The following is a 12260-nucleotide window of genomic DNA, read 5'->3' as shown; positions in this document are numbered from 1 at the left end:
TAATAAATAATAATTAATATTAATAAGAGTTATAATTGAAAAAATGACAATAAACTCTCAAAATGTTATTTTAAGTAGAATTTCAATAAACTAGTTTATGTACATTCAAACATATATCCAAAAAATAGGTTAACTTAAAAAGCAAACTTATTTCTATCAAACAATATCTAGCCATAAAGTGAAAATTAATTTTAAATCCAAAATAGTATTATTATAAGAATTTTACATTATGCATCAAGACTTGAAAGTTTATTTGGATTTATAAACTTCTAAAAATAAGTAAACAATCAGTTAGAGAGAGAGAGAGAGAGAGAGAGAGAGAAAGACAGTAACCATTAGAAGGTGAGAGAAATTAGACGGATTGGATTGATGATGATGATGAAATCGGGTCAAATGTTGACCCACTGAAAACCCGAATCCCTGTCCTCATTTTGGTTTCCAATTTCAATTTCAATTATATAGGTTATTTATTAATCAGAGCTAACTAAAGTCAGTCTCTCTACTTCTTTGTTCTTATCCTCTTTACCACACCACCACCTTCTTCTTTTCTACGTTCTTCAAATCAACCTACAAATTCAAATTTCCATGAAATTCCCATGTTTTTCTTATTTTCGTTAGTCATATATTCATTCACAACTCAGTAATACCCACTCAATACCATTCTCTTGGAAAAAAAATCACATTCCCTTTCATTAATTTCTCTTAACAATCAGCTAATTTTTTGATTTCCTTTCATTTGGGTGTTATAATGTTGTCAAGATCATCATTTAATTTGCTTAATCCTGATGATTATTCGTGCGCTGTTGATCGTGCTCGAATACCATTGGCAAATTCAATAGGGAAAATGAAGCTCGAATACCCAGATTCATGACCATCCCCGGAATTCTGTCAGAATTTGACGAAGATAACATTGGCAAATTCAATGGGAAAAATGAAGCACACCACTCATCTGGCGTCATTTCATCTGTTACTCCCAAACGTCGGATCGTTGTTTCGAATCAGTTACCTGTAAAAGCTCACTGTGACGGAGAAATAAACAAATAGGTATTCGAATATGACCCGGATGCACTGGTGCTCCAACTCAAATTCGGGTTTGGACCAGACGTGGAGGTCGTTTATGTCGGATCATTGTCGGTCGATATTGACCCATCGGAGCAGGAAGAAGTGGCTCAAAGGCTGTTAGACAAGTTTCGATGCTTACCCACCTTCTTATTCTTAGAATCCAGAATAAATTTTATCATGGCTTCTGTAAGCATTACTTATGGCCTCTGTTTCATTACATGTTACCTTTGAACCTAAACCATGGAGTCTGATTCAACCGGGTCGCATGGCAAGCTTATGTCTCTGCTAACAAGGTATTTGCAGACAAAGTAATGGAGGTAATTAACCCAAATGAAGATTATGTATAGATAAACGATTATCATCTCATGGTGATGCCTACTTTCTTGAGGAAAATATTTCACAGAGTTCGGGTTGGATTTTTCTTGCACAACCCCTTCCCCTTATCTAAAATTTATCGAACTTTACCAGTTCGTGACGAAATCCTTCAAGCTCTATTGAATTGTGATCTAATTGGGTTTCATACATTCGATTACGCTAGACATTTTCTTTCATGTTGTAGCAGAATGTTTGGACTTGATTACAAGTCTAAAAGAGGATATATTGGGCTTGATTATTATGGTAGAACAGTAAGTATCAAGATTTTACCAGTTGGAATCCATATGGGTCAGATTGAATCTATGAAATCTTCAGATCAAACAGCCAAAAAAGTCAAAGAACTGAAGAAAATGTATGAAAGGAAGATTGTGATCTTGGGTGTTGATGATATGGATATGTTCAAAGGGATTAGCTTGAAGTTTTTAGCCATGGGGCAGCTCTTGGAGGACTATCCTGGACTAAGGGGCTCAGTGGTTTTGGTTCAGATCGTGAACCCGGCTCGAAGCAGGGGCCATGACATTCAAAAAGTCAAAACTGAGACCATGAAGGTGGCTAATGAGGTTAACCAGCGGTTTGGTCAAGCTGGCTACAGTCCGATTGTGTTCGTGAATGGTCCAGTTTCAACACATGATAAGGTTGCATACTATGCGATATATGAATGTGTTGTCGTGAATGCAATTCGTGATGGTATGAATTTGGTGCCTTACAAGTACACGGTTTCAAGACAAAGTAGTCCCAAGTTAGATACGGCTTTAGGGATCGATGAGTCTGAAGATCGGAAGAGCGTGATTATAGTGTCGGAATTTATTGGGTGTTCACCGTCTTTAAGCGGCGCGATCAGGGTTAATCCATGGAACATTGACTCGGTTATGGAAGCCATGAGTTTAGCCATCTTTATAGTTGTTTTGATTCTCTGAAGATCGGAAGAGCGTGATTATAGTGTCGGAATTTATTGGGTGTTCACCGTCTTTAAGCGGCGCGATCAGGGTTAATCCATGGAACATTGACTCGGTTATGGAAGCCATGAGTTTAGCCATCACGATGCCGGATAATGAGAAGAAACTGCGTCACGAGAAGCACTACAAGTATGTTAGTTTTCATGATGTTGCTTATTGGGCTCGGAGTTTCGACCAAGATCTTGAGAGGGCTTGTAAGGAGCATTTTCACAAGCAGTGTTGGGGGGTTGGGTTTGGTTTGGGGTTTCGAGTCGTGGCTCTTGGGTTCAACTTCATGAAACTATCGGTTGAACATATTGTTTCGTCTTATAAGAAGACGAATAGCCGCCTGATTTTACTGGATTATGATGGCACTGTGATGCCGCAGGCTTTGGTCGATAAAACTCCGAGCAAAGAGGTTCTTTGATCTTGAATGTGCTGTCTAACGACCCCAAGAATGTGGTGTTTATTGTTAGCGGGAGAGGGAAGGATTCGTTAAGTAAGTGGTTTGATTCCTGTAAGAATCTTGGGTTATCGGCAGAACATGGGTGGTTAACAAGGTGGAGCAGTGATTCTCAGTGGGAATCTTGTGGCGGTTTAGCAGAAGACGTCAATTGGAAGAAAGTGGCACTGCCGGTGATAGAGCATTACACCGAAGCGACTGATGGTTCTTCGATAGAGCAAAAAAAGAGTGCTTTAGTTTGGCATCATCAAGAAGTTGACTATAACGAGATAGAGGAAAAATAGTATTGTATTAAATTCAATTGTATCAAAACTAAATACATAGGAGGTTTATATAGATGATATACAACAATGGAAATGAGTAATTACATGAGCTATCTAAGGAGCTAAAGGAGGAATAATATTTTACAATAATGACCATTTAAGAGTATTAAATCAAATGATTGGACCAATCGTGTTATTGGTCTTAATACACCCCCGCAAGATGGAGGATCCGTCTAATACTCCAATCTTGGAGCGAAGACGGACGAAGGAGCTGCGACTGAGAGGCTTTGTGAGTGCATCCGCAAGTTGATCTGCTGAGTTGATATGAAGAACTTTTAACGAACCGTCCGCTACTTTTTCACATACAAAATGATAATCCAAGGCAACATGTTTCATTCTAGAATGATATACTGGATTAGCGCAAGAGTACGTGGCACCCGTATTATCACAGAATAGCGTAGGAGAGGACGAATGTGTAACGCCAAGGTCTGTAAGTAAATGTTGAACCCAAGAGATTTCAGCCGCAGTATTTGCTAAGGCTTTGTACTCCGCCTCTGTGGAAGATCAGGAGACAGATTTCTGACGTGCTGATCGCCATGAGATAATGTTTGAGTCTAAATAAATGATGTAAGCAGTGGTTGAGCGACCACTAGTGGAGACCCCTCCCCAATCCGAATATGAGAATGATTTGATGTCAAGTGAGGAACCACGCTTAAGATATAGGCCATGATGAATTGTGCCTTTTAGGTAACGAAGAACTCGTTTTAATGCCTGCCAGTGAAGTTGGCACGGGGAGTGCATGAACTGTGAAAGTCGATTCACAGCAAAAGAGACATCTGGTCTCGTGAACGCCAAATATTGCAAAGAGCCCACTAACTTCCGGTAAGGTGTAGGATCAACACTTGGGGACCCGTCCATGGGGGTGAGAACAGTTGAAGAGTTAAGAGGAGTAGCAACCTCTTTTGCACCATCCATATCGAACTGGTTGAGAATATCTTGAATGTGACGATGTTGGGAGAGAAAAAGACCTTGTTGGGTAGGAATTACTTCAATACCAAGGAAGTGATGGAGGGGACCTAAGTCTTTGATGGATAACCGGTTGGCTAAAGAGTGAGTGAATTGGTTTAGAAAGTTGGTATTGTTGCCTGTGAGTACAATGTCATCGACATAGACCATAAAGAAGCACAAAATGTTGGCATGATTGTAAATAAAGAGAGAAGCATCAGCCCTGGACTTCCTAAAACCACAAGTATGAAGAAAGGATGTGAGTTCCAAGTACCATGCTCTCGGTGCTTGCTTAAGTCCATAGAGAGACTTTCGAAGTTTGCATATGTGGTGTGGGAATTAGGGATGAATGAATGCGGGTGGTTGAGTCATGAAGACTTCTTCATGTAGAGTTCCATGAAAAAAGGCATTGTTCACGTCAAGTTGTCGTAAGGGCCAACTTTGAGAGAGAGCAATAGAGAGAATGACTCGAATGGTGACAGGTTTTGTTACTGGACTGAATGTGTCAAAATAATTCTTCCCATATTGTTGAAGGAATCCTTTGGCAACTAAACGAGCTTTGTATTTTGAAATAGTACCATTAGGATTCCTTTTGACCCGGAATTCCCATTTGCATCCAATCGGAGTTAGGGATGGCAAAAAAACCCGAAACCGACGGTGAAAACCGAAAACCGAACAATTCGGGTCGGGTTCGGGGACCTCTTAACGGGTACGGGGCGGGGATCGGGGAGAGTTTCGGGGATTATATCGGGGACGGGGACGGTACTCACCGACCCGGACCGACCTGATAGTATATACAATATATTTAAATTTTATAAATTACACTTTAATAAATGGTAGCCCAAAACATATAACATATTCCAGCACAACTTATCAATGGTAGCCCAATAAGGCAATAACCTATGACTGTATGACAGACACAAACTACTGCTTGACTCAACGACATCGCCTCATCCGACCATTCTTTGTCTCCTCCATTCTTGCTTGACTCTCTCGACTCTCGCTCCCGCACGACACTAGTCCCCAGCCGCACGACTCTCGCCGGCCGCCGCTCCCACTCGCAGGCGACCTAACTCCCCGTCGCCGCTGTATTGCTCTCTCCCGCCTTGACCTAACTCCCCGCCGGCGCTGTCTCTCGCTCTCTCCTGCTGCAATTGAAGGTATTTCCATTCTTTCCATTCTTCACAGTCTGGTAGTACTTCCATTCTTCACAGTAGAAATTTACATTTTACATTTACGGTAGATACTTCAGATTATAAATATTTTAGGCATTCTGTAATATGTTTATAAATTTATTGTATTGACTTGTCTATATAAATCCTATATAACTCTATATAATAAAGATTGCCTTGATTCTATTGTATTCAATACCAATTTTGCCAATTGAGATTTAGATCTTCCCAAGGTTCCTGCACGTTTCTTACTATCCACTAGCTCTTCCTTAAGTCTACTATTTGATCTTAGGGTTGTGGAACTAGTATCCTTTTTGGAGGGCAATTTAGAACCAGATGATGAATTTGTGGAACTGCCATTGTTATTGAGGAACCCCAAATTATGGGTTTCAACTTGATTTCGTTCATAATCTATTTGTTCATAATCAGAACCCTAAATTAGATATTCTTTGGTCGACTGGTCATGTTCTCCTAGTGAAGTTATTAGAAACATGGCTAAAAAGATGCTTTTGAAGTTTGACAAGTATTGGTCTGTTATACATGGGATTATGGGAATGGCAGCGGTTTTAGATCCTCGGTATAAATTGAAGTTTGTGGAGTTACTTTTTCCTGTGTTGTACGGACAAGACAAATCGGCGATTGAACTTGAGAAGCTCAAGGAATTGGTCTACACTTTGTTTCAAGAATATGAGCTTAGTGATCCTAGCGTAAGAAACAACAATGAAGGTGTTAATGGTTCGTCTTCTTTAAGTTCAGGGTCTTCAGCAAGTCATCGGGTTGAATTTAAAAAACTCTCATCAAATATTGCTTCAATTGCCAACCAGCATGATGATTCAGGTATTACAACAGAATTGGATAATTATTTGAAAGAGAAACTTTTGCCTAAAGACATGGAACTTGATTTGCTACTTTGGTTGAAGACAAATGGGTTTAAATACCAACACTTCAAAGGATTGCTAGAGACATATTAGCCGTTCCCATTTCGACTGTCGCCTCGGAATCTGCATTTAGTACAGGTGGAAGATTGGTAACTCCACATCGTAGTCGACTTCATCCAAAAACATTGGAGGCTCTAATGTGTGCTCAAAGTTGGCTATTGAATGAAATACGAGGTAATCTTATATTTGTTTTAGTTATGAATTCTTTTTAGTTATATATTTAATATTTCAATCATTTTATTTATTTATACTACATTGTGTTTTTTTATAGAAACTTGTTCTGATGAGACCGAAGCATATTGCCGTACGATTGAGTATGATTATGACGTGGAAGAGGTAACTACAATTACAATACTATAGACAATGATTATGGTATATTTATTTATTTAGTCTTTTACATACATTTTATTTTATAGGAAGCTAGGAAAGGGAAAGCTTGGGTTGACGAGTTTGGCCATTTGGGAGTTCTCAGTTTCAAGTTAGTAATCTAGCAAGTTTGTCTACTTGTCTTTCGAGTTCGTTGGATTATGTCTAAACTCTAGTTTATTATGGGATTGTAATTTAAGACGTTTTTGGTTGATCATGTACTCAATATGATGGTCATTATTTTTTTGTCAAGGTTTATTTTGATTATGTTTTTGTTCGATAATGGTTGTCCAAGAAACAGCCAAACAGGTTTACTTGATTATGTTTTTATTCCAATTTTGTGCTTGATAAATATGTGTTTTTCCAGATTCGGGTTCGGGTTATGGTTCGAGTTCGGATTCGGGTTCGTGTAAAACCAATGGGTAACGGTTATTCTGCTCTTAACGGGTTACCAACGGGGATCGGGGAAACCGCGAGGACCCGATGGGAATCCTCGATAAGATCCCCGACGGGGATCAGGACGATTACGGGGATGGTTATGGTTATCGGTTTCGGGGACGGGGACTCTAAAAACCGGCCCGAACCCGGCCCGTTGCCATTCCTAATCGGAGTGTGAGAACCTCGTGGAACTAATTCCCAAGTTCCATTTTACATGAGGGAATTGAACTCTTGATTCATGGCATGCTGCCACTTAGGATCTTTGAGAGCTTGAGTATGAGTGTTGGGTTCAATGGTGGAAGGAATGGGATGAAGGGTGGTGGAGTTGATGAAAGAGGAATTAAAGTATTTTGGGTATTTATTTCTGGTCCGTTTTGGCTGAGGTGAAGTGGGTGGATAGATGGAATTATCATCGTGAGAAGTGGAGACGGTTGGGGTGGAACACAAATTGGTGGGAGTTGAAACAGGAGTGGATGGCTGAGTTTGCGGTGTGGATGGTGAGGTATGTGGAGTAGAAGGCTGTGTAGGGAAAGGAGAAGCATCAAACATTGGTGAGGTGGGTTGAGAAGTAGGGGTTGGAGGATGGGATGGTGATGTTGGACGTGATATTTCTTGTGGCAGGACAGGAGGTATAGGGGTCGCATGAGATGATGATATGTTAGATGAATCTGTTGGTGATGAGGAGTTTGGTGCATTAGTGGTTAGTGGGGTTTTGAAGAAATCATCGGCAGTGAGCAAGGTGAGTGTGGAGGAGGAATGGGAGGGAAACTGAGATTCAATAAACTGAACATGATGAGAGTGATATTGGCGACGGGTGGTAGGGTCAAAGCATATGTAAGCGGATTTGGAGGTGAAGTAACCTAGGAAAAGACATGGGGTCGATGGTGGTTGTAGCTTGGAGTTGGTGTACGGCCTTAGCCAGGGATAACAAAGACAACCAAAGGGTTTGAGTTTTGTGTAGTTTGGTGTTTGGTGAAAGAGACGTTGAAATGGACTTTGGTTGTTGAGGATGGGTGTGGGAAGTCTGTTTATAAGATAGACAGCGGTTTGGAAGGCATGAGACCAAAAGGTGAGTGGCAATTTGGCATAATGGAGAAGAGCAAGTCCCGTCTCAACCACATGTCAGTGTCGTTGTTCGGCGACACCATTCTGTTCAGGAGTGTGAGGCAGGGTGGTGTAGTGAGAGATGCTATGAGCTTGTAGGAACGGCTTAAGGCCTTGGTATTCACCGCCATTGTCAGTGAAGATTGACACAATTGGTATTTGGAAGAACTTCTCAACAAGAAGTTTGAATTAGGGAAATAGTGTGGCAACATCAGATTTCCGTTTCATATGGTAGAGCCAAACATATTTCGAGTAGTAATCTACAAAAATGACGTAATAAGCGAATTTGTCAATGGAAGTTTGAACAGGACCCCACACATCAGAATATATTAATTGAAGCGGTTTTGTGATAACAAATGAATTTGGACCAAAAGGTAGTTTGTGACTTTTATTGATTGAACAAGAGGAACAATGCATATAATCAAAGATTTGCTTAGCACTGAGACCTATGTTGGAGACAAGAGACTTGAATACTTTAATGAATGGATGGCCTAGTTTGTGGTGCTATCCAAGTGGAGAGACTTTGGTGGTGGCATTGAGTTGCAATGTGGATGGGAGGTTAGCATAATAGACATCTTCAAGGTTCTCCCCTCGCATTACACACGCCTCCGTGCGAAGATCCTTCACAAAAAAATGAGAGGGAAAAAATTCAACAGAAACTCGGTTAGCCTTGCACAGTTTAACAATGGAGATAAGGTTTCTATGTAGATGAGGAACACATAACACATTTGGTAAAGATAAGGTTTTGAGTGGTGTGTTAATGTGTTTAAAGCCAACATGAGATATTTTAAAACCTTTACCATCACCAAGTATGATTTCATCAGGTCCCCCATATTCAGAGATGTTATGAAGTGTGGACCGATCAAAGGTGACATGATTTGAGGCGCCACTGTCATATAACCAGGTTGGAGAAATAGGCGTTGATCCAGATGTGACATTTGCTGTAGGAGTTGCTGAACCGGGGTTACCGATGGTAATGTTGTTGTCTCTTAGAAATATGGATAGTTTCCGACATTCCTGAGTATGATGCCCCGGAATATTACAGAATTGGCAGAAGCTGCTGGTGCGATTTTGTCGGCCTCCATGTGGGTGAGGTGTTGTCCAAGATGAGCGACATGTTCCTCTGTTGTTGCGTCCGCCACCTCTATGTGGACCAGTGGATTCAGATGGGTACTAGTAGTGTTGTCGTCCTTGTTGGCGAGTGGTATAATTAGCAGTAGCTAAAAGTGGTTCAGGGTTTGGTGTAGTTTCTTTGAGGGCTCTTTCAAAATCACTTAATTTGTCAAAGAGTTCCGGGTAAGATAGCAGATTTTCTCGAACCTTTATGGCAGCCACAATGGTGCCGTAGTCGTCACCTAATTGAGATAAGATGTGAACAAGCAGATCTTCCTCGGCTATAGGGCTTTGTGCGAGTGCGAGATCATCTGCAATCGAGCGCATATCTTGGAGATATTCAGAAATAGTGCGATTACCTCTGGGGTTTTTAACCAATTTGGATTTGAGTGAGATTATTCGGGAACGTGAAGCACTGGCAAAGCTTGAGTTTAACCGTTCCTAGGCATCTCTGGCAGTAGTTGCAGACGAGATAAGGGGCTGAATTGATTCTGAGCAGCTTCCAAGGATTGCGCTGTTAAGGATTTGGTCTTGTCGATACCAAGGTAGGTATTCTGGATTTGCCTTGTCGTCGATTAATTTCGTTGGTGGTTCACGGCTGCCATCGATGAATGCTTCGAGCTCTAACCCGATTAGGGTGGATTCCACTTGTTTGCGCCAAACAGGGAAATTGACAGAGATGAGTTTAATGGGGAAGTGGGTAGCGGCAGTAAGTTGAATGGTTGGAGCCATTGATGGGTGCTTGAAGGTGATTTAGGGTTTTTGTGAGAGGGATCGAGAATTGCTCGGAGGAGCCTTTATGGCTCTGATACCATATAACGAGATAGAGGAAAAATAGTATTGTATTGAATTCAATTGTATCAAAACTAAATACATAGGAGGTTTGTATAGATGATATACAACAATGAAAAGGAGTAATAACAGGAGCTATCTAAGGAGCTAAAGGAGGAACAATATTTGACAATAATGACCATTTAAGAGCATTAAATCAAATGATTGGACCAATTGTGTTATTGGTCTTAATACCGACCCCCGATTTTGGAATGTGGCAGGCGAAATAGCTACTCGATCACCTCGAAAGCGTGCTTGCCAACGAGCCCGTGGTCGTCAAACGAGGCCAACAAATCGTTGAGGTCAACCCACAGGTAATGCAAGTCGCTTTTAACTTTTAAAGTTGGGATAAATGATCTTAAATGAGGAGCATGACTTTTTTTTAACTCATTGATCTTCGTCTGACTTGCCACGAGGTCATATTGCAAAACAGCTTCCGGTGAAGGTAACTAGGTTAGTAAGCTAGATTGCCCGACATTTTGGCCATGTTTAGCAACCATAAGATGGTTTATCCTTTTAATTTATTGAAAAACTATCAGTCTTATAAGCGAGGCTTCAAATAGCGTCTCAATAATTTCCATCGACTTTTCATTTTTTTTTTCTTGTAAATTGTCATTTAGCTTATAAACTAGTTCTTAATGGCTAGTTGATGAACTAACGTTTCAGTAAAAAATCAACTTATCAGCTACTTTATTGGAAAGAACTTGAATTTATTTATCGACTATCGTTATTTGCAGGGTGTGAGCAAAGGAGTGGTGGTGGAAAATCTAATTGCAAGTATGCAAAGTAAGGGGAAGCCATTGGATTTTGTGTTGTGCATCGGAGATGATCGGTCGGATGAGGACATGTTTGAAAAGATGGCGAGTTCGGTGGCGAACTTGTCGTTACAAGGGTCGGTGGAAGTGTTCGCTTGTACGGTTGGCCAAAAACCAAGCATGGCAAAGTACTACCTTGATGATACCATGGATGTCATCCAGTTGTTTCATGGGCTGGAAGCGGCTTCGAGTCAACTTCCAAAAATCACAGGGGTTGGAGTCTCGTTCGAAACAAGCGTTTGAAAAGTTAGCGGGTTTTTAAATTTCCTTTTCCTTTTGTTTTTTTTTTTGTGGATAAGTTATAAAAGCTAACGTTTATGGGTTAAAAACTTGTGATGTATTTTAAACACAGTGATATCTTGTACAGAGCATATCTTGTACAGAGCATATCTTGTACATGGTTTTTCCTTGATTATAAAAGTTCTTATGTTCTTTCCTTGTGAATACTTTTTAATTCTTTTAGAGCTTAATCGGAATAACGAATACATTTGATAAATGTGAGATATTATACTTAAAACTATTTTATCATAAATTATAAAATATTGTATATATCGGGAAATGACTTTTGGTTATGGAAAGTGAAAGTTCTTTCATTTAGTATGAGATCGCTTCACATCTCATGCACTCTAATCCCGGCCGACACACGGTTAGGAAGATTGGCTGCAATTTGTCTCGCCCCTAGTTTCATTTGTCGTTGGGGCTGATTATTTGGTTATGCCATTTTGGATTTTGCTCTAACCGAAGCTAGAATCCCTTAAGCAGAATAACATCTTTTTACCTGAATAGACCGTTAATTTGTATAGATGATTGTTCCTCATCAATAATGTTGCCAATTTATTTGAGCATCTTCAATGAAAAGTTTTTATAAATAAAAAGTGTGTTTTTAAAAGAATTATTATTATATAGCTTCATTCTTTGAGTTTTTATATAAAAATGTTGGTTTTTACCTTGACTTTGGTAAAAGGTTATGTTCTGTTAGTTCTGTTTTTATATATTTTATTGACTTTATCATTATTTAAGAAGGTTTTTATAAGAATTGTTATTATAGGTTTTCTATTTAGGTTCTTAATTTGATGAGTTGAAAGTGATGTTGCAAGAAAAAGTGCAAGAAACATGTACTTAATTTGGTACGAGTATCTTCAATGATTTCTTCAAAATGGAGAACTGAACTTCAAAATCTTCAAAGCAAAAATACATTCAATTTTAACATATTACAACATTGATTATCTTAATATAATATCTTATTTATCTAATAAAATATTATTTCTCTCAACGTAAAAAATTTGACCTATTAGCGGAAATATATTAAAAAAATTATCATTCATTGTAATCATTTCTGCGGTGTTTATCTAAATTTAGAGATTGTTAAATAAGGCTTTG

The 12260-nt window shown here is 39.6% G+C and overlaps 1 protein-coding gene across 1 annotated transcript; it reads left to right on the top strand.

Annotated features, from left to right (window-relative positions):
• The first annotated feature begins 748 nt into the window (after window positions 1-748).
• On the top strand, window positions 749-11123 carry LOC112505887 (probable alpha,alpha-trehalose-phosphate synthase [UDP-forming] 11). The gene is given in 7 exon segments (XM_025109928.1): window positions 749-809; window positions 851-1210; window positions 1213-2294; window positions 2440-2794; window positions 2797-3094; window positions 10265-10379; window positions 10803-11123. Coding segments are annotated over 7 exon segments (2592 nt in total).
• The last annotated feature ends 1137 nt before the right edge of the window (window positions 11124-12260 follow it).

This window comes from Cynara cardunculus (assembly GCF_001531365.2).
Source record: "Cynara cardunculus var. scolymus isolate 2C chromosome LG 2, CcrdV1, whole genome shotgun sequence".
Taxonomy (NCBI): domain Eukaryota; kingdom Viridiplantae; phylum Streptophyta; class Magnoliopsida; order Asterales; family Asteraceae; genus Cynara; species Cynara cardunculus.
This window is presented reverse-complemented; position numbering and strand designations above follow the sequence as displayed.